The 24,103-nt window shown below is 37.1% G+C and overlaps 1 protein-coding gene across 8 annotated transcripts in view; it reads right to left on the bottom strand.

The window, feature by feature from the left end:
* Positions 1–24,103, bottom strand: part of DLG2 (discs large MAGUK scaffold protein 2) — a 966,698-nt gene that overhangs the window by 359,557 nt on the left and 583,038 nt on the right. For all 8 annotated transcript variants that reach the window (XM_062487504.1, XM_062487509.1, XM_062487512.1 and 5 more), the window contains one exon: positions 6,249–6,299. In XM_062487504.1, the coding sequence (XP_062343488.1) occupies positions 6,249–6,299 (51 nt within the window). The remainder of the gene's footprint in view (positions 1–6,248; positions 6,300–24,103) is intronic.

Genomic DNA, 24,103 nt, shown 5'->3' with positions numbered 1-24,103 from the left:
AGTACTTAAAAACCTCCCTGAAGGTGAACAACAGCCAGTGACACAGCTGACCATCAGTCTCAACGCTAAAGTAAGATGTGATTGGAATTAGAATGCAGAACAGAATTTCCTGCACAGGGACTGCATGCACTACACATGTCAAGGATCTTTCTTAATTTATTTCACAGAACTTAATTTGAAACACAGAGAAATACATCACAAAATCTCTATATCGATACACAAGAGATCAGTATTTCAAATTGTTTGAACAACTGTGAAAAAGGGAGGATTTTAATTTTCTGTTTGCTGATAACTCAGTACCATAAAGAAACAGTTCTGCCTCTTTTTATATGCCCCTTCCAGGAAAAAGAATCCTGTGGGTGAGCTTTCTAGCAATAAATACCAGTAGATCACTATTCTACTATCAATCGGGTATAAACTAGTCAATAAGAAGGATTCTGTCTGTGAATTATAGATTATTGCAGCCTGAGGCTGCAAGAATAACTACCACTTAGGAAGCAAGCAGACAAAGCCTATCAAAGAAGAAACGTACTAAGGGCACAGAGAAAGCTTTCAACTGTAAAGAAATCATTTCCAGTTCTTCAAAAATAAACACTCAGAGAACAACTCTGAGTTTGGTGGAGGTACCTGAGGGACACTCACTTTAAAAGATTTACTTTCTCCTGTTGGAAGATGCCAGACTACTCCACTGGGGCTGTTGATGGTTGGATATTGATTTTTGCACTCTGGACTCTCAAAAGGCATCTCCACAATAGAGTCTTAAACTTTGAAAATACTTTTCCTAGTGGCCATTTCTTGACCGCTCCCTTCCACTCTGTTATTTCTGAAACAATTAAAGGAAGACTGTCCTGGCACTGTGATGTCCTACAGTCTCAGTCCTAAGACGTCAAAGCATATTGGTGCATGAACTGCTGTCTAAGACCTTAAAAAAGGCAGAAAGAGGATTCACTACTGATTAATAGTGAAAACCTTTTTCCCCAGACATACAAGCAAAGGGCCATCTTGACTGGTGAGAAGCTGGATATATCCTGAATGTATCCTGGCCTGCATTCAAAGCAGCATGGCCAATAGATCAAGGGAGGGAATTCTGTCCCTGTACTCTGCTCTGGTGAGACCCCACCCCTGGAGTGCTGCATCCAGCTGTGGACCCCAACATAAGAAGGATGTGGATCTGTTGAATGCGAAGGAGACCGCAAAGGTGATCAGAGGGCTGGAGCACCTGTCCTGTGTAAACAGCCTAAGGAGCTGTTCAGCCTGGACAATAGAAGGCTCTGTGGAGACCTTAATGCAGCCTTCCAGTACCTAAGGGGGTTTATAAGAAAGATGTGGACAGAACTTCTATTTTAACAGGGCCTGTAGATGTAGGACAAGGGTTTTAAACTAAAAGAAGGTAGATCTAACTTACATCTAAAGAAGCTTTTTTTTTTTTTTTTACAATGAGGGCTATGATATATTAGAGGATGTTGCCCAGAAAAACTGTGGATGCCTCATGCCTGGAAACATTCAAGACACTGTGGGGATGAGCTCTGAGTAACCTGATCTAGGGGAAGTTGTCTCTGCTCCTTGCAGGGTGTTTGGACTAGATGGCCTTTAAAGTTCCCTTCCTACCCAAACTGTTCTATAATTCTGTGATCTCTACAAAAACAAGACATAGAGATGTGTATTTAAAAATATGATATCAAGTCAAATTAAAATATTTGTGTCATTCAATACAATCTAATCTCACTGTTCAGTGGTATGCATCTGTTCATATCTTTGAAAACTTCTACATGTTCACATAGGAAATTAGTGATGAAAAAAGAAGATTAATAACACAATAGTGATTATTTCTTGGGTTTACAAGTATCAAAGTAATTAAGAGCTGAGGCCTGTATTAAATTCTTTCCTGAAATGTACCAGGATTTCTTTTGCCAGGATTTTTGAATTTTAGCCTTTAAGCTATAATTTTCCACAATACTGACTTGCAAGGGACCCACAAGGATCATTGAGTCCAGTCCTTGGGTGAATGGCCCATATGGGGATTGAACACACAACCTTTGGTGTTGGTATTTTTAGAACCACATTCTAACCAGCTGACCTAATCTCAGGTCACCTGTGACTAGTTCTAGTTAAGATTTGAGTAAGTCCTTCAATTTGGTGAAATGTAGAAAACCAATCTTTTAGGGGATTATAATCTCCGAGTAGAAAACATAAATCTTCTCATGGTGGTGCTTGATGCCACTGACTTATCAAGTCAAAGGAAAGAAGAGACAGAGTAGATTTTTTAGTTTCTCCACTGAACAGAGCCTATGGTGGATACAAAATTAAATGTATCAGAGCTAACACAGCATACTTCAAGATGATAAATCATCATTGAGAATTTACTCTTTTGGAATACGAGTCTGTGAATATATTTAACCTGATTTTCTAAGGAAACAATTATGCCATGTGAGCATTCATACCTGTCTCTCCCTCAGCTGTAGTGAGACAATAGGCATTTGCAATGATATCTGAAAAAGTAAGGAGGAAACAAAGCAACAGGAGCCTAAAAATTTTGCAAAACTGCATGGTTACAGTTAATTCTGACTGTAACCTGAATTATGATAGGCCAGAAAATTCACAGGAGTATAAAATAAAAAGAAATAGAGACCCTTCATGCATGTCTCAGGCTTGGGAAAATTCTCAGTCAGAGCTCAATGTTTTTCCATGCAAACACACTGGGAACTAGATGTCTTTAATTCCAGTGTTGATAGAATTTGATTGTTCCAGTCTGTTCCACAAAAAATAATATAATTCTTCTTTTATACAGATATGAAATAAAAAATACATACTGAACATAAAAAGAATCTATTGAAAACAGCTGTACTAATCATAAATGTCCTTTTTGTCCAACATCTAAAAAGCAAAGTTAGATGAGCAAAAAGGTTCTGAGAGCTGAACTCAGATGCTGAACTCAGCATGAATCCAATATGAATCATTAAGTGACCCACTGTCTTTCTTAACTTTTCTTCAGGATAAGTCTTTATATTGCCTGATGTTCTAACCTCTATTAAAATCCTTTCTTCAGCAACTGTCTCCAAGCACAGCTCTTGTACCAAGGAGTCAATCAATTAAAAGTTTCCTCCTGCTTAGGAAAGTTGGTTAGGCTTTGTACCAGAGACGATTTGATTAACTCTTACACTGACCACTGATTTACAAATGCAAGTAATCTCTTGATAGCCCTGGGTATTGGTTTTTCAAGTCCTTCAGTAATGGAAGACTAACATCACTGCACTTATATGAATTACTTTATGTAGTTTGCTTTTTAAAATGTATTTAATATTCAAGCTACAGCAAGGTAATATTTTATTTTTAAGTATTTTGTCTGAGTGTGAATTTGGACACTGTTCTTTTTTTACAAATAACGAAGTTTTAAACTACACCAGGCTCTGTATTTTATGCTGGTAAGTTAGCAGAGAATCTCACATATTCTCTGATATATGTCAAGGATTTTAAAATGTCTTCCCCCCCTTTTTTTTTTTCCTTTCTTTTCTCCACATCAGAGAATTTGTTTGATATGTAACTGTTATTCAAGTGTGTTCTTATGAGAGCTCTAAATGATTTAACAGTGAGCTCAGAGATTGGTGAAGGCACCTGGTAAGTGGCTGGCACAACTGAAGAGTAAAAGGATACGAGCATCCACTAAAGAGGGGGCTGACAGGGGTGTACTTACAACTTCTTTAACTCCTGGAAACAGCACTGATGGCAGATTTAAGGTGGATCTACCTCAAATTAATCGTCTATGTCAAGTCTCACTGAAGCCTTTTAATCTCCAGTCCCCCAGTATTTTTTAACTGAAAACTAGGGCACAACATTTTAAATAGAAACAACTGAATAACATTATTTCAAAGAGAATTTTTTTTTCTTTTTCAAAAAAGCTTTCTTCAAAAGGCCCCTGTAACCTTGCAGTCAACTTCCTGGCACCAGCATGGTCTTGGGCATCTTGGGGATGCTCAGCAAGCCCTGCAGTGTCCTTCCCAACAGAACATTGGCAGAGTTTGCTCTTGGCATTTTTGGGACCCTGCTGATCTTCTCTGCAGCTCAACACTGGACACTTTCAGCCAACATGCACACAGTAGTCTAATTTTACCCCAGGAGATGGGGACATCTCCTCACCCTGGAGAAAGGTTCACACCAAAGCCTGTACCTCTCTTTAGGAATAGGTCCCACAAATCCACGTCACCTATGGATGAAGGTGATCTCCTAATAAGCACTGGGAAGTGCTCTGAAGCAATCAGTCCCTCACCATCTTCCCTTTTGTTCTATTATTAAAAATAAGGCAAGTAGAAGTGCTTTTGCCCTAATACACCCTCAACCTTTATTTTTAACATTTTAAAATCTTTAAATTATACTGATCATTTCAAAATGTGTATAAATTTGCTGAGAAAAATCTTTGATAGCTTTGGGGATGCAGAATTCTGTAACTTGAATAGCTGCGCTAAAATGTAAAGTTTATTACCAGCTGTTTGATATGGGCAAACTACATTTTTCTCTCTCAACAGCAGAAATCTTAATATATTTTGCAGCTTTGCCATTAAATACAGAGAGATGATTTCCCTCTAATTTCTAAAAGCAATTTTGTGGAAGAAAATTGGTAATCAACATGGAGAATGTCTTTTTTTTTCTGAAAATGCTTTTAGTCTGACATCAATGACAGCTATTTAAAGGCAATCACTTGTGTTTTATATCTCACAAAAAACCAGCAGACACAGTACCCTGCCTTTGAGACAAAACACTGATACATGTGACAGAACATTTCAAGCAGTAGTAATCAGAAGCCTCAGATCCAACATCATCAAGAAAACAACTGAAACATTGTCCATTAAGATCTGTATCTCTTTTTGTTATTGGTGCTCAGCCTTTAACTGATATTACACTGCACCATGAATAACCAATTATCCTCATCTGACAGGTACAGGAGATGCAAATCACATTCATTCTGCAGTATGTACACTGATAACTTACACATCTGTTAAAAATAAAGTGCTTTTCAAAATACCACCCAGGAGGCATGTGTTCTGTTTTTTGTTCAGTGACCTTTGGAAACTCTAGTCCAATGAATAACTAGTGATGTGTGAGTAAGCTGGGAGATGGTAGATAAAAAGTGAAAAGTGCCTATAACCTTAGATGTTATCTGTTATGAATATGGCTATGATAAAAAGATACATTGCTCCTTCATAATTTGCCTGTGAGAACAAATCAATGAGAACATAAACTTGCATCCCTTTAAGTTTAATGATTATGGAATTCATTATCCCAGACAATTAAAAATACAACATGCAGAAAAAGTGCAGTGAATGATATAATTTAAGTATCTAACTTAATGGCAATTTACTACTTTACAGTCATTTGTTCACAAGGCATCAGCCACATCTTGATAAATCTGGCATTCCATGAAAGCATTTCATGTAGAAAGAAGCTGAACTGTGCTTCAAGATGGAAAAACCTCATATTCGCAAGATGTTGGTAGAACACCAAAGGAATTCAGCAATGACATTCTTGCATCCATTAGAAACCTTTGTAGACATCATGACATATTACAAAGATCAGATTTTCTTTCTCACGCCCTACGTGGCCCATATGGCCTCAATATGTGTCAGACAAAGTCAGCACTGTAAGACAACAGCTATGTAACCAACAGGCAAGGAAAAACACCAAATCCAGAGAGAAATGGTACAGCACATACTGTTTTGGTTTTGGTGCTACATTACCAACAAAACTTACACTGCAAGCCCTGATTACAGCTCAGGTATTTCAGCCTTTGAGTAAGCATATCTTTTATGCATAGATGTGGTCCACAGTTTTTATGTAGCCACTTGAACATTAAAAACCCTTTTGAAATTTTTCTTTTAGAGTATGACACTACACGTCCTCTATCATGCATGTATGTCAGGAAACCAAAGATTTTTAAAGAGAAAACAATCCACAATTCCAGTTGACAAGCTAAAAAGGCAGTTACCAAGTTATAGAGGCTCTTCACAATAACCCAACACCCAACTGAGCACTGACAGAGTTATGAGGAAGAAAAGAATTTTGAATGCTTTGCTAAACCCTGAAACTTCTTAATAGCATGAAAGACTTCTCTGTTGTATCACTCACATTTTTATAGTTTAGAATAAACAGTGGACACCTTTATTCAAAATATAAATAATTTTATTATTTTCATAATTAATAATATTATTTTTATTACCAGTTATATTTTCCTATAGGAGAGAACAAATTATACTTACCCTCTCCAAAGTAATTTCTTCAAATTCATACTCAATTTCTGTTCCATTGACCTAAAGAAAATAAAATCAGAAAATTCTTTAAATCCACATGGAAGGTAACTTCATAGGCATACTGTACAGCTGTTTCAGTATCACTGGTTTACTGAAGCACACTTTTCAACATATAGCTGAGGAGTTCTAAAGTATAGACTACTTAACTCCCCTTTGTTTTGGGGGTGCATAATCAGGCTTATAAAATGAAAGGCGTAAAACTTTGGTATGTAATGGCTATATAAATCACCAACATAAAAAGACTGATATTTGATGGAGTGCGCTTGTGGACTTTGTGCTAATGTTTAAATAGTTTAAAGTAAAATAGAATACCTGCTTCTACTATTCTCACAATGGAAGAAAAATTATCTATGCATTGTTTTACAAGCTCCAATTTACACTGCAATACAAAAAAAAAAGAGACAGGAAATTCACAGTACTTATGTAAAATCATTCACTGATACATACAATGAAATACATCTTGTTTACTATATTAACCTAGGGCAAGAACATGACAGAGGACCTTTGCAAGAGACAGCTGAATGGCAAAAAGGCACAGAATGTTAATGCAATTCCTATGCTGAGTCCTAGTGTCAAAATAAATTAAGCTACAAAACGTAGAGCACCAAAATGGATTGTGCTGGACAAGAAATCTATCAGCTGAAGACATGACACTGATTTAAGCAGTATTCCAAAACTTCTTCCAGTCTGACATGGATTTGTTTTGTGTCTCCAGGCAACTCACTTAAGATACCTTTCTCCCTTTTCTAATTTCTTAAATGTGTAGAGTAAAGCATCTGAGAAAGCTACAAAGGCTCACTAAATTGCAAGTAAACTGCAGAGCAATGAAAATATATTTATCAATAAAATCTCAGAAAAATTTCAAAGCATCACTTCAATACAACTAGTCAGCAATTTTTTGATTTGGCCAGAAAGTATTGGTTAATTTAAAAAAAAAGAGAAGAATAAAAATATATCAATCATGCTATTTTAATATTTGTAATGATTGCTATCCCATTGTAATGATGGGATATGCCCTGGAAAATAGCTTTGCTTTAGTGTTTTATTTAATTTATACTTAATGAAAAAAAAATATTTTTCAAGACCTAAACTGAAGGAAAGCATTGGGATTGACTTCATCCTGGAGGAACAAATTTGTTATTTCTCAAAACAAGGACATTTATCACTCCTCCCCACTCCCAACTGCTAATTTTCTGTATTAGATTCCTAACTGCAATCATAAAACACTGTACATAAATCATTCTTTATCTAGTCAAGCACCTTTCAAATGTAATTGGGTACTTCTCTTGTGAATATTGTAACAAGGTACATGTACCTGCCAAACAAAAGCTTCTTCTAAAATCCACCAACTACTTAAATTGTTTACAATTCAAGATCTGATAAACCATGAAATCAGCAATAGAAATACAATCCCCAGAATCTGTATTATAAAGGAAAGAGAGAGAAAAGTCCAAACAAATACCTCATGCTTAACAATTGCATGAAAACACAGCATCAGTGAATATAATATTTAATAAATGCATAATTTTGGGGTTTTTAGCTTATTACAATTGGGTAATCACATCACATCACATTACACTAACACCAGAGATGAATGAAAAAAATTACTACAGGATGTCTTCCTATGCTATCACTTTAATGCTCTCTGCACAGAATTTTATTAATATAAGCAACTTACTAAGTATGAAGATCTTTATAGCTATTCAATTTTTTTTGTCCTTTCTTGTCTAATGATAATGAAATCAAAGCTATCTATATGTCTCTGTTTTCATGAACTTTCCTTTCATCTTAGATTGGTGGATAGCTCTGATCTATGTCCTCAATTCTTCAGTCTTGCTCTATAAAGCTGTCATTGCTTCACTGCTTATAATCGCTTTTCCTTTGCATTAAAAACTCGTTAGTGCAGCAAAATGGGAAAAAGAGGGATATGAGAAGTGAGCAACCTCTGTGGAAAGATGAAAGGAGAAAACACAAGCTGAATACTCAATTTGTATTTGCACACAAACCATATCTTGCTTATGACCATCTGAGGGGTTTCTATTATCATCCACACTGGCAATTCTCAAAATGCCTTCAATTCAAATCGAAATTAATTGCAGCACAGATCCATTATCAGGCTCCATAGCAGCAGGGGTGATATGAATTAAAAAGCTGATCTTGACCTAGCTCCTTTTGTTATTTAAGCATACATGTCAGCTGTTTACTGCCCTGTTTGTTTTGCTGGTTGCTCAGCAAACCAATGGAGTTATTTCATAAATAATCCAATAAAATATTGTACCCACCTGAGGCAGATGGAATGATGCTTTATCCAGTACCACTCATTGCTAACACCATTTTACTTCATATTTAGACTCTCTGGCTGCACCTACACTGCTAAATTATAGTAAGTTTTCAGCCAAGTCTCAGTGCCTAGGGCTGTTTCTGTCTGGAGCCTGCTGGAAGCAAATAGCCAAGGAATGAGCCAACAGTTAAGAAGGAAGAGAATCATGGCTCCAGCACTGGAACTGGTTTGTTGGTGCTCTCATTTAGCAGCATATGGACATATCCTCTGTTTTTGTACATTTTTAACTTTACAGTTTTTGGCCTGTCAAAGCATCTAAACAACCTGTCTGAACCTGCAACTTCCATTTCTTGCCACTCTTGTGTCTCTTTTTGCATGACTTTTCTAATCCTGCTTTTATATCAGATTACAACAAGAACTGAAAGCAAAATTTACCACAGCCTCCATGATTTTAGATAACTATGAAAAATTACAAACATTTTCATTCAGTTTTGTCTTCTCCAAATTTAAAGAAATCATCAGCATTTTCCAGTTGTTTGGGAAAATTTTTTTCTCAGCTTCCCAGAGTGCAAGCTTGTCATGACAGATATTTTCAATACCAAGTAAAATTTAAATTTCTAATGCTGAAACGTGAAGTAGTCATCTAGCTCTATACTCAAGTGTGTAAAAACAGGCACATGAAGGTCTTAATTAATTTGATCCTCCATTACAAATCTCAGTTAGGTGAATTGTGCCCGGAGGTTTCCTTTAACTATGAACAAACAGAGTCTAAAAACAATGTGCGAAGTTAGGTGAGCCCTTGCCTTAAATCCGTTTTCTACGCATTTTTCCTGGCTATAGAATGGTAATAAATTTCTGCTTAAGGGATGCCATGTGCCTTTCATAATTATGCACCACTGAAAGGCCAGATCTCCAGTTTAGCAGCTTTTCCAATTTCCTTTTCGGGGTTGTCTGCACCTGTAACTGGCAGCACATGCCTAGCATGACATGCAGCACCTACTTCCACAAGCCCAACTAGTCAGGATGTCCACAAGAAACAGTGCAATCTTTCCCCTTTTCCAAAAGCCAAGAAACACTGTTCTTGGCTTCTGTCTCTGATTTGGGACACTGATGTGCACTCCTCTGAGAAAGATGCTCAACAGCACCTGTGACAGTAAGGGGCCACAGGACTGCAGCAGGAGTGGGTAGGGGTACACACAGTGAGGTCCATGGGAGGACACAACCAACTGCATCCCTTCTTCAGGGCACAGGGGCTGGAAACAACTCGTGTCTCATCCAGGAAATTGTATTTCTGGAAGAAGAAAAGAAAAAATACTACTGTCCAGGACAAAATGTAAAAGTGCTACATGGGAGCAGAGGTGCATGAAATCTTTAGATAATTCTGAGGGCTTCTGCTGTATGGCCAACACACACTTGCAATGCAAGAAGGTTCTCAGCCTCCTAACTTTACATATGTTCATTATCCAGAGCATGATGAATGCACAGCCCTTCTACAATAAGTTACCAAACTTTAATTATGCCCCCATGTTTAGAAGAATCCCTTGCAAAGGCAAGGTACCAGTGGCCTTTCATTTAGGGCTCCACCTGTTATTCTAGAGTACTCTCCAAAACATTTGACAAGAAAATGTCTTTAAGAAAGAGAGAGATGTCATGTAGGGTAACTATCTTGATTCCACCATTCAAGAGAGACTTCCTGGCAAAGCTCTCATCGCTGTTAGAGTTCACTTGCCTTTCTAAGAAGAAAGCACTATTCATTTTCAGTGACACTTTCAGGAGAGTGAGAAATAAGTAACAGGCAAAGAGAGATTTTTATACACAATTTTGTGAAAAATCTGAAATAAAGCCCAGCATACAGAATGTCAAAATAAGGACCTGACAAACTGATTTGTTTGTTCCTTTATGAGAAGACTCTTTTCAGAAAGTTTCTCTTCTTCATGGCAGTTTAAGGTTGACATCAGCAGCTGAAGTATGAAAATCAGCTCTCAGATTATGCTAAATTCCTAAAATCCTTGAAACAAAACATTCTGTTGGGCTTTTCATTTTCTGCCACATACTCTGCTACTTTATTAACACCTTCTAAGATTTTTTTTTCTCACAATAACAACAGTAATTTGACAGTCTTTTATTTTACTTCTGTAATTATTTGATTTGATGGACTTGTTTACACGCAGAAAGTAAACATTGCATAAATTCTTCCTCGCTATACTTCTACCCTACTACAACTGCATCCACACAATACAATATATATTTCATTATGTGACTTTTAATGATAAGAATTGTATTATGATAGTGGCAACAACAGAATCAAAACATACAATATATACAACTGCAGTATTTCAAAACCCCTGGACCTATCCTATCTAATAAAAATTGCCATCAGACCCATTTGTTATGCTAAGTCTTATTTTCAAGAAGAGATTGTTTTGCCTAAAAATTGCTTCTGTCAATTTTTATTACAAGCAAAACTCATTTTAATCATATGTAATTGGGTATTGTTTTTCAGAAAACTGCAAGAAAGAAGACTGCTTCTTCTACTTCTGTTATCACATGCATAGGAATATAACTACCCTGACACTGATTTTCATTCAACATGCAAAATTTATTCTTTTGGCTGTATGGTATCTCCAGTTCCTCCAGTCTCATCACCAAACCTCAGCAGAATACAAGACTCCCAAATTCTTGTGCAAGTAACTTCAGGATATATTTGTCCTACAGAAATTTCCAGTTGACTGTATAATTAAGATGGTCATAGACTCAGAGAATCACAGAATGGTTTGGGTTGGAAGGGACAATAAAGATACCTATTTTCAAACCCCCTGCCAGGGGAAGGGGCATCTTCCACTAGACCATGTCATTTTACATTTCAGAAACAGCAAGCCCATCTGGGTATCTAACAGGTATTAAATAGCCTTTCACAATTTCTGCTTTGTCACTGATCCTTATTTAGCCCTTTGACAACTCCAGATTTGGGTTCTTTCGTTATTCGTTGTCAAAAGAAAGTTGTTGATGTTCTTTTGATATTGCTTTCCAAAACATTAGAAGTTTTGTTTCTTATGGCATATAAACATACATAAAACTCTCTCCTGATTTCTCTGATTTCAAATGTGATGACTTTGTATTTTCAAGCTGTCCTAAAAAGGCTGCCAGAAAGTTTTTTAGGCTATTCTTTATCAGAGTGATTGCATGTTATGGACTATTTATGCACATATCCCACATCTATTTTTAATTAAGGTGCATAACTAAGACCTCTTCCTTCTTTTTACCCATGCTTCACTTAGGAAACAAGGAAAATATGTTTTAAGTTTTTGAATCAAGTGTACCATAACCTAAAACTTTCTTGTTGCAATAAGACTGTTCTGTGAAGAACAAAGAGTAAAAAATCATAAGGTTTTCAAATAAATATATACTTTATCAGGGATAAATCAGATCTGACCACCAGTCACTGTACATCCTTTAGGGAAGACAGCAGCCTCAACAAATAATTAGCAGACCTCCAAGAAGCCAAATTCAGCTCTTGGTCAACACCTGCAAAGATCTGCAGTCATGATTACCTTGTGCCCTGCTTGAAGGGTGCTATATTCACTCCTTCTTTTCTTTTCAGATGTCTATTATATCCTTCAGGGCCTAATTTTTATTCAGCCTCCTCTCCAAACATTTTCACAGTACTCACCCATTCCTCTTTCTGCCTCCCTCACTGCTATCCTGGCTTTTCTCATTTTCATTCCCTTAGAGAAAATACTCATCTAGCAAGTCACCATAGTCACTCTTCTCTGATTGAATCCCAAATTGCAATGTTATTTTACTTTACCCCATTTCTCATATCTTGTTCAGAACAGTCATGTTTTCTTGTCTATTGTGCATCATAGTCCCCGAGCTGTAATCACAACTTCTCATGTCTCCAAGTCAGCCTCCACTGCTTTCTGATTTTCTTTCCTTTCAGGTTTTTTTTTTCTTCCTTCTTATTACCTCCCAAATTTGTTCTGTTTTCCTCTCACACACAGATACACACACACATACATATCAATTTAAACTTACTTTATCTAATCCCACTCCATCCAAAGCATTATTCATGATTAGTTTTCTTCTTTCTCATCTTTTCCAACTAAACTTGAAACATAATCTTCTCCCACAACTCCTATTAAGCCACTCATGCACTCCATGCTCCTTGATTCTTTTCACTAATGCTTCATCTGCTTGACCATAGTTTCAAGACCTTGTCAAAATAAGGGATTCCTCTATGGCTTCCCCCACTCACTGCTCTCATTCCTCATAATCCCTTTTGCTATTCAGCAACAATTTAGATTTACTTTTTTTCTAGCTGTTTTGTCACCATACAGCAAACACTTTCCACAGTATGAAAAAAAAAAAATTGACGCCCTTCTCCAAGGTATTCTTATTATTTTATGAGGTTTACAGTGAGCCATCAATTTTTCTTTCACCTCTTCTTTGTTTTGCCCATATTCTGATGGAAGCATTATTTTAAGTGTAAGCAGTTGATATAGCTAATGCAGACTCAACACAAACCTCCTTGTTTTATAAGCCTAACGCAGAAGCAGATAAAAGCAGAAATCATGATTTCAAGTGGGGTTCACAGTAAATGGAAATAAAATTACATCTGTGTGTGAATTCTGTTTAGGCTAGCACTTCCACCTTGTACAAAATTAGTACCAACAGAAGAAGAAGAGTGCACAGTTCAGCTTTGGTACTTAAAAGCTTCTCTCTTATGCAAAAACAAATTCATACCATCATATTACCTATCTAAAGGGTAGTTATCCACGTTAAGGGATCTAGGTTTTGAGGATTTTTACAGGTACTGGAGAGAGGAATCAAGGGGGAAATTTATGCCATGTGTCTTAATCTTTGGATGAAATTGTTGTTTAAGAACCTGCTTGCCCACTGACTATATGGGGAAACTTTAGACTTCCAAGAGTCACATCCTAAAAAAATTATTTCTTAAAAAAATGGCAAAGTTCTCAGAACGAGGTGATCTTTAAGGCCCCTTCCAAACAGTTCTGATACAAAAAATGAGCATTTTTCATGGAATCTTAAATGTAAAATGTGTATCGGTGCAGAAATTTGAAGCAGTACATTCCAGAGAACTGGATGCAGCAATTTCTTCCCACAAAATCACATTCTTTCTTGTACAATTCAGGTCATTTAATGTACAGCTTCAGAAGTTCACAATCACTTTGCCTCTTATTTTCTTCGGTGTTTCTGCCATTCTGCCATTGCTGGAATGGTAATGTATGAGTTATGAACACTCAGTTTGTTAGGTTCTTCTATCTCTGCTCTATTTTAGATTTAGAAGAAAATCCATCACACCTTTCAAAAAGTTTGAAAAGTTCAGACATTTCTAGAAATTATTTTTCTGGTGTAATCTATCATTCCATGCACAAGATACTTATAAATGGAAAATAGCTATTTCTTGATTGACCTTATTTCATCAACAAAGATTATAAAGTACTTGTAAATTGGGACTTAAAAGGTAATTTTAATAATACTTAATACTTCAATTTGCATAATTTGATTTTAAAGGTTGGTAACTGTAAGAGTGTTTAAAAGACAGAAATTATTACATATGGGTTAAGTTTCATTCATTTAAACATGAGTAATAAATGTTTCTCAGTTTTAGGGAAAAAAATCAGTAGCATACTAACAGGCAAAATTTAGGCGAGGAAAGAATAGCACTAATTAACTTCACTCTTTGGCATCCATGATGAGTTTATACAGTCATTATATAATGAAATATATGCAATAGGCATAATAGGCATAGCACATTTCCTCAATAAATAAATCTACAGCCAACATAATCTAATCTCTTACAATTTGCTCAATGGGAACATACTCTGACTCATATCTGTGTGCCTAAAATGTCTACCAGTACCTTTGTTTAGCTTAGAGAGTTAATACTCCTTTCACTGCTCTGTCACCCCATTGCCTGAAAAAAAATACAATGTATGTATGAAAAAAATACAATCAATGTATTCTTTTGGGTTCTTTTGTTCTTACGTGTTAACTCCAGCACAAGCATTGGAAGCTAAACTGTACTGACAGTAGCACTGGTGCAATCCCACTGGTATCACTGGGCTTGTACTTGGGTAACTGAATTTGCAGTTATTCATCTGTGGGTGTACTTACACCTGCAGGAGGAAGCAGCCCTGAAAAAGTGAAGAAAATTCCTACACTAATAGTAAAAATGAGTAATAAAGAATATTCACGCACAAAGTACCTGCACATTTCAAAACCAATATGGATTCCCCAGGACAAGCTTTTTATGCATGACTCAATTGCTTTACAAGTATTTTTATAGCAGCAGAAGGATTTGCTATTTCTCTTAAAACCTTGGGAGGCTTTTCAGTGTATGTATGGGAAGAGAGCCACAGTCCTCTGCACTCTACAACTAAAAGCACAGCAGAACAGCTCCCTCATACCCAATTAACTTTGCTGCAGGAAAAAAAAACAAACAAAACCAAAGAAACCAACCAACCAACCAAACAAACAAAAAAAACCCAACCAAACAAAAAAAAAAACACCAAAAAAACCTCAAAAAAACCCTAAAAACAAACAAAACAAACAAAAAACCAAACAAAAAACTCCAAAACAAACAAAAAACACCAACATTTTGAATGGCTGAGACAAAATTACTAGTTTTCTGCCTCTCCTCCCAAGCTTAAGGAAAAAAAGAATTGATATAACTGTTGCTCACAGGGATTAGCAGTGCAAACACTGAGAAGAAGCTAATGCAGCCTGACTGATCATCACCAGTCCCAATCTAATCTTCGCCAATATTCAACACATTATTCCAAATACTTGTTGGGCTTTCTTGGTAGGAAAATTGGTTTGCATCAGTTTGAGAGAATTTGAGGGGGTTTTTTTTAAATTCTCAATTTAAATCCAAAGAAATAGGAAAATATCACTTTCATCCACCTTCAATCAATCAAATGTCTGACACAATAATGAAATCTTGAACTTGAAGGACACTCCAAAGTAATTTCTATACATTGCCTCAGTATTCAAAAAAAAAAAATATTTTCAACATTACCTATCGATGTGTAACAGCAGAGATGAGTGAAGCTTTACTAGAGAACTGAGGAAAGCCAAAAGAAAGCTTGAGAAAAATGCTGACACACAATCCTCTTTAAAACAAGCACAAAAAGGCCGCAGTGTTCTCTTGCTTTAGGTAAGCAGTAATGAAAAAACCTATGGTACAACAAATACTCTAAGAATATTTTTACTACACTAAAATGCACAACAGCAACACAGAAGTACTCTGAAAATATTTAATGTCATACAATACTACTTTAAAATGTCAAGTATTTAATCATCTCTTTCCAGAAGCGGAGCATATTTTACCAGTTATATGAAATATCTTTATTACATTCTCCATAAGTTTCCCGACGTAATGAAACCTGTAATTTCCACATGAAAGCTAAAGTATTTGGCAGCAGAGATGTGGAAAGTATTCTGATTCTTATCTCAACACTATGTAATGGGATTAGTGGTCGCTGACCATCATAGCTAAATTTGTGTACTACCTAAATTGTACACATAGCTAAACCTTCTCCTGGACATCAAATACTCCAATATGCGCAAGGCCACTAACCAGACATTTTGCTTGCCACTGTACATGCACTAGCACGTCTGCTCCACAGGAAAATTATTTTTCAGGATTAAATTTATTTCTGCTTCATCCTGGGGTCATCACAGGAGCCATCAACCCATCAAAGGTGTGCACACACACACACCCACGAGCAGAGGCACAAGGGCAGGTGGAGATACCCTGTCAGAGACCCTTCCTCTCCCAGGGAAGCCTCACCCCCTGGCTCAGGGTGAAACCCAGCACTGTGGGTCAGCTGGGGAGCACCTTGCAGCCTGGGGAAGGCATCTCTGTCTGTGGGGCTGGGACACCTGCAGGATGCAAGCAATGAGCATCTTGGCATTAAAACAAGATGTGGGAGATTTTTAAAAGCGGAATAAAAGGTGCGGTAAAGACAAGGATAGAAGTGGTTTAGAAGTAGAGAGGAAGAAGTACAAGAAAACAGAGGGGTGAGTGGATAAAGGGGCCAGTCGCATGTAGACAAGGCTAGTAAATTAATTTCCCTGTCCAAGCCCTGTGCCTGCTGAACATCTTCTGTCACATCTTCCATTAAACTCCATTTACCTATTTTCTTGGGTAAGGGGCTCTGTGTTCTCTGTCTATGTGTAGTGGTCCAGGGTAGGAGCAGCTGGAGTGCATGAGGGTGCCTACAAGCAGTGGGTGATTGCCAGCAAACACCAAGATGGGCTAGCTGGGGAGTTGGTGAAGCAGTCAGAAAGCTGGGGTGTGCACGTGTAACTGGAAGTAAGACAAAGGAAGAAGTTGTTGCCTAGTGAAGGGGCAAGGGATCCAAGGCAACTGCCCGAGAGACTTTAGGATCCAGGGGTTGACTGAGACCCATTTCAGTGTGTGTGCGTTCTACCGTGCAGGAGTAAGGGCAAAAATTCAGGGCCAGCTACTGGACTGAGCATGTGTCTCAGCTCAGTTATAGGAGGAATCAGAGTCCCACAAGGTGCGTGCGGATGCTGGTTTGTGCAAAACTCTGTACCAGGAACTGGACAGGAGTTGTGCAGCATCAGCTGCCAGCATGTGGAACAGCAAGCATCTGGAGCTAGCACTCCTGAGCTTACCAAGTGTCCAAATCCAGCTCCTGGCAGCTCTCACACCACACACATGAACATATGCATGCACATGGGGACCCAAGGAGGCCACTGTTGTTTGTGTGGGCACTGACAGCTGTGCTGTTCTGCTCAGACGTGTGTCCACCCGAACACCTCCTGTCTGTCCGTGTGCTTACTGGGAATACAGGCCGACCTTGCTACGAATTGAGCACTGGGGCATGGAGTCCCAGCAGCCTTGCTTGCATCAGGCTAGCAAATTTAGCAGCCCCCTAACATCTTGCAGTAATTTGTGCACAGGTACTGCAAATATACTTTTGGGTTTTTTTGTTGTTATATGGACTACAACTCGATGCAATGCTAAACTGAGAAAAAAAATTCTTTGCAGACTCATATTCATTGCTATGTATCTCCTATTTTCACCCAAGCAGAAAGATGAATTTGACAGGAAAAGCTATTCTTATAATCCTCTTGAATCATTCTTCACCAAGAAACAGCAGGGGAAGAAAAATGGCTAGAAAAAATATCTGGAAATAAGAAACTGTACTCAAAGTGTAAATGACAGTGGACTTTATACAATATTAAAGCTTTAACTTTAGTAAAGCAGGGGAATTTCTACAGAATATAAACAAACTTGATTTTAGCTACAGCCAAAACTGAAAAAAGATGTGGAATTAAAGGTGGGGAGAAAGTAAAGTAAAATTTATTTTCTTTCAGTAGATCTGCATATAGAGACAAAGTTCATTGAAACATGATTGAATCAGGGATGCCCAGTTCTGACCAACCTGTCTTATTGATAAGATTGGTCTAAGACATGAGCATAGCCCCTGGAGATGGTTCTTATTTTGAAAGGAAGATGAACATCTTTCAATAATTTCAAGATATATAGAAAAAAGTCTCACAAACTAGAATATATTTGCGTCCTTCTACATGAAATTCAAATTCTTGGGGAATGAAAGAAGAGCACTTCTCCGACTTAGTTTACAAACCAACTTCAAACTAATACACAACACTTCTAAACAGAAAGTAAACAGTATTGAAAGCACCAGCTGCAAATTACAATTCTCCCCTAGGCAAAGACAAAACTGACCATATGGACAGTTGAAGACTTTTTCTATTTTTAGAATAAGAAAGAGCAATATCAAGATACCACATATCTGCTTCTACAAAGAGAAAGACTATGGTGAAATCCAAATGATTAACCAACCATGCACTGTGCATATTATTTGAAAAATTAGTATAGCTCAATAATTTCAAGATAAACTCACAGTGTGCTATGTTCACAGTTCCATAACCTTTGCAAAGTTTAAGTCCTAAATTTGGACATCAGACAAGATTAACTTTGTTATGACCACGCTGATGCTCACTTAAGCTGTGCAAAGAACAAAACAATCACACTTGACAATATACAGTAAAATGTTTCCTCCTAGCAAACATAAAACACAGTGTGCCCAGCACAAATATTTTATGACTAAAATGAATCCAGAATTTTAAACTGGTGTCATCTTTAATGCAGAAAAATTTGCAGGTGCAAATTATTCGACAACTGATTGAACATGCTAATGTAAGATACAAAAGAAATGCACTTCAGTTATAATCTCATAAGTGGAAATTTATCTCATGTAGGAATCTTTATTTTCTATTACCTTCAAACTAAGCCAATCTTCCACAGAAAAATATGAGGGCTACAATTTCTAAGATCAGATATTATCTGTGGCATATTTGGGTTTCCTACTCTATGCTAGGTCATCTAAACACTGATTAAAAATGTAATTTACTATCCAGTCTGGTTCACCAGATCATTGCATTAAATGTAGCATGAGGTTTTATTGTGTAAAATGTGGATTAGAAATTACTCATACTCCCAAACTGTCTACACTCACAACTTGCAACAGTAGGGACTGCAGAATGTTTGCTGAAACTGTGTTGAAGTTGTGTTAGTTTTACAGCATGGATCAGCTAATCCCTGGCTAACAATGGGGGGAAATAAGAGTATTTAAATGGCTAATTTTGTGACTTTATTAAAGGAGAATAGTGTTCCATTGAGGTCTTTTTATATTGCTGTAGGGAATGAATAAAAACACACTCTAGCTATTGTAAAATTTTTAGAAAGTTACCATAAATAACAGGAAAACAGGAAAAATACTTCTGTGAAAAACACTAATAATGTTAAGTGCAATACCTGAAAGATCACAAGAGAAGGGTATATTTTCTATCCATTATTATTACTGATATTGCATTATGAGCTGACAGGATAAAAGCCTCACCTTGGCTGAACTTTAACAAGTAATTTGCAAAGCAAAACATTCAACAACTGTAGACATAAAAAAGTAAATATTTTTAAAATTACAAAGAAGAGTTCTTATAAATTTCAGACATTCATAATCCTAAATGAGTGAAAAACCACTGTAATCAAAACATAGTATGTCCAACAAGACATGAAAGCAAGATTTTTCTTTTCCACTTTTCATCAAAACATGCTTTTTCTTCAATACTGAGCAGTCACTTTCTCTTTACTTCTTTATCCAAGGTCAAAGGAACATATCTGTCTCTGACAGCAATTAATCCTAAATCCTCCAAAATCAAGTCTTATGAAAAAGAAAAGCTTTCTTCCTTCTGTATAATTAAAGCAAATAAGATGATGACATCTGTGCTAGCTCTTTCATTTTTTTTCCACAACAGCTTTCAGCTGAGTTCTACACTGTTCTAAGACCATGAATATTGACCAGTATAAGTCCCATTGTCTTGAATCACAAAAAAATAACCCAAAAACTATAGGTAAGTAGTTATTCACTTGCACTCTTTATGCTGTTTCCCATACACTTCAGAACTTCATGGCAAAGTAACTCAAAATAATGCAATTTCTACAGAAAAATGGCCTTGTGTACTTGAAGAGTTTTATCAGCTTCTTAGTTCATGTTGGAAGCAACTTTAAAGATCACCCAGTTCTGATCTCCCTGTAATGGGTTTTAATTTTATACATACATATATATATATATACATATACATATATATATATATATATATATACATACATACATACACACACACATTTATTCACATACATATATATAAATATACATATATTCTAATCAAGTATTTTATGAAAAAGACAATGGTTTTGATGGTTCAAGACCATGAATTGTACTATAAAAATACTTGGTTATGTCAGCCACTGGATCCTTGCAAACCTACCAACCCAACTGACTCCAACCTACTGCTACAATATCCAGTACGGTTAGCTGTGGTAGCGTAACATATAAAGAATTATACAAAAGGAAAAACTAACTCAAGGCTAGGGAGAGAATGATAAAAGCAAATTCAAATGACATTTAATTTAGGTCAGGTTGGTAATTCAAGGCTGCCTCAGATCTCCAAGTGCTTCAAACAACTTAAACAGGCATACACTGCGTTCTGCAGCACGTGCCAACATCACAGGCAAATTTAAGTATAGCTCTATAGCTATATATAACTCCACATAATTCTATAGGGTGTAGAGGAGGGATATGTACACACCCACACACCCCCATAGGTATATAATATATATGAATTTTCTCAGAGTGATAAAAATACCTGACAGTGCAATGCTTGGCTGGCTTCCCCTAGCAAAGGCGACAAGAGTAAGAGTGGCACAACAGGAACAGACTTTGCAAAAGAAAGCACTGTACTTCTTTCAAGGGGTTTATTACATTGTCACCCAAAGGACCCGATAGCGGGTATCCAAAAACCTGTTGGCAAGTGGAGTTTTTTTGTCAAAAAGTCTGCTTCACAAACTCGAGAATATTAGAACTAAGACTGATAAATGCATACCCATGATCTGGACGGAAATGCTAAAGTACTTGCACTCCAAGTACTCCAAATCCAAAAAGCCTGAACCATTACACACTCTCTATGCTGTGTCCACCTGAAGCCGAGGGACACAAATGAGAGTAGGATGAGATCTCTACAGTTCAATAAGCTCCTTTCTCCCAGTCTGCCAACTGCAACATTTCAAACATCCATAGAAAGAACTCCTTGATTGAATCTAAAGTCCAGCACAATTCACAGGCAATTGAAAATGGACAGTATTATAATTTTGGAGAACAGAAGTGTGAAGGAATAATTAGATACGTGACCAAGGGATGCATTTACTTGTTGGATTGACAGGATGTTGATATATCCAGACACAATGAAGACTTTTTGATTTTTTATGTATTATGATATGTAGTTCTCAAATAGGCAATGTAGTGTTCATTCCTACAGAAAAAAAAAAGAAACCCACTAAAATTATGAAGTAATTTTACTTCAAAGTAATGGTTTTTTCCTTAATTAAAAAAATGCCTTTGATAAGGCTTAAATAATAAAAAATATGTTCAGAATTTAAAAGCAAAACACATGAAAAATATATATTACATTTTTGCTTCAGAATTACTTCATCCCCTCTCAAAAGATGCTTCTTTTTAGAATAGTATATTTTAAAATAAAAGCTTTGAAATAAATTTATTTTCAGGTAGAAAAACAGTGGGTATGAAATAGAAGCGAAATAGAAACAAAATAAATAACAAGATCCCTTCTGTACCTTTGCTTTGGGTTTTCAACGGAAGTAGCATATTTTTTATGCTGTCATATTAAATCCATTTAGGTCATCAGACATCAGGATGAAAAGTTTTCTATTTTTGCATGTTTAATTGGAACTATTTTATATTACTTCAGTAGTTTGTATTCTGTAAAACCTTTTTCACTATTGATTATAAAATATTTTATAAACGTTATTTAAATCAAGCCTGTCAATACTGCTGTTATAAAAGAAAAATGTCTTATCCCACTGCAGAAACAATGACATGTAGAATACAGCAGTGTTTCCCAGGGCAAAAAGGATTGCTGTGATACAATTCAAGGACCAAAACAGACAAGACAAGGCAATGCAGCTTTTAAAGACTAGCACAGAGCTCTACCACCTTTAGCTTTTCCATTGTAATGCACATTAATGACAGGCTGAAAGATGAGTATAAATACTAAGCAAAACTGCAGGTTAACAATCTGGAAAAACATAAGTCAGAGATAATAAGGTGTGTAATCTGACTTTGAAGACTATGATCAAACTAATTAAGAATGAAACAACAAATTTATTCTGAGAAGTCAATGGAAAAATATTCATACATCTACATGATGATATTTTAAAATAAATATAAAAAAATCCAAACTCCATGAGTTTCCTACTTTTGTAAAAATTCAGATCCTATCCATTTACTCCAAATTTTCTTCTTAGTCTTCTATTACCACACTGTCCTCAAAAATTTGCTCTTAATCTATAATTGTTGTGGTTCAATCCCAGCCAGCAGCCAAGCCCCACACAACTGCACACTCCCCTACCAGCAGGATCCAGTAGAGAATTGGAATGGTCAAAGGTAGAAAACTTCTGGGTTGAGATAAAGACAGCTTGGTAGGGAAAGCAAAAGCCAAACCCACAAGCAGTGCAAAACAAGGAGGTAATTCACTGCTTCCCATGGGCAGGCACGTGTTCAGCCATCTCCAGGAGTGCAGACCCCCATCACATGTGAACGTGACTTGGGAGGACACACGCCATCACTCTGAATGTCCCTCTCTTCCTCCTTCTTTCTCCCACTTTATACACTGAGCATGATGCCATAGGGTCTGGAATATCCCTTTGGTCACTTGGGATCATCTGTCCTGGCTGTGCCTCCTCCCAGCCTCCCATGCACCTTCCCCTTCTCCCCAGTGTGGCAGCACAAAAAAGCAGAAAAGGCTTTGGCTCTGTATAAACCCTGCTCAGCAATAACAAAATCACCCCTATATTAGCAACCATGTGCTCAGCACAAATCCAAAATAGCCTCATATCCGCTCCTGTGAAGAAAACCAGTCAAATCAGCCCAGTCATATATGACATTTAATATTCATTATGCAAAGACTTGCTTTATTGAAAGAATATATAAGGCCACCTACCCCCTCCAATTTACTTATCTAGACCTAGAATGCACCTATATTCTTATTATCCAGTAAAAGCCTTTAGAGCACAGACTGTGCTCAGAAATCCACAAAATCTCCTCATTCTTCTCACAGTCAGGCGTGGTAATGTTCTCCCATCCCAACCTGCCTTTTATACTAAAAAACAACTCCTGCTCAAGTAATAACCCTAAGTGGTGGTCAGTCATGGATGCATCTGGTCCTGACAGCTGAATCTGGCTCCAGCTGGATTGGGCGGGAGACAGACAACAACATGATAGCCAAGAGGAACATTTGGGCAATACACCCAGCTAACCATAGTGCTGGTCAATGTCCAACTCAAGGCAATTTTGGAAGAAACTAGCATCTGTAGTCAGTATGCAAATATGATTATGACTCTATCATCGTATTCCATGAAGAGTAGACAGCCTAAGGCCTGCTGAGCGTTCCTGCATGGCAGTGGGCTGCACACCAGGAATGCCTCTCAAGGTTTACCAGATTCCTTATTACATCAGATGGTTGGTTAGTGAATTGGGAATAAGCACACTGAAACTTGTCAATCTTTCAGAAAGGATGATTAAACTCTGGAATGGGCTGCCCAGGGAGGCGGTTGAGTCACTGTCCCTGGAGGTGTTTAGGAAAAGACTGGATGTGGCACTTAGTGCCATGGTCTAGTTGACACTGTGGTTTGATCAAAGGTTGGACTTGATGACCTCAGAGGGCTTTTTCAACCTAATTGATTCTGTGATTGCAAATACATAATCCTTTAGACATCAACCATTGGTCGAGGCTGAGGCTAAGTCTGGATCCAGCCACACCTAAACTCCCCTCTGACAGGAAGTTTGGAACATAGTGGGGTCCTTTCTGAACCTCATGGCTCAATGGGAAGATCCCCCCAAAATTCTGACTGTTCACTATGCAGTAA

This window comes from Cinclus cinclus, chromosome 2 (genome assembly GCF_963662255.1).
Source record: "Cinclus cinclus chromosome 2, bCinCin1.1, whole genome shotgun sequence".
In the NCBI taxonomy this organism is placed as follows: Eukaryota; Metazoa; Chordata; class Aves; order Passeriformes; family Cinclidae; genus Cinclus; species Cinclus cinclus.
The sequence above is the reverse complement of the archived record's forward strand: the minus strand, read 5'-3'. Positions and strand labels throughout refer to the sequence as shown.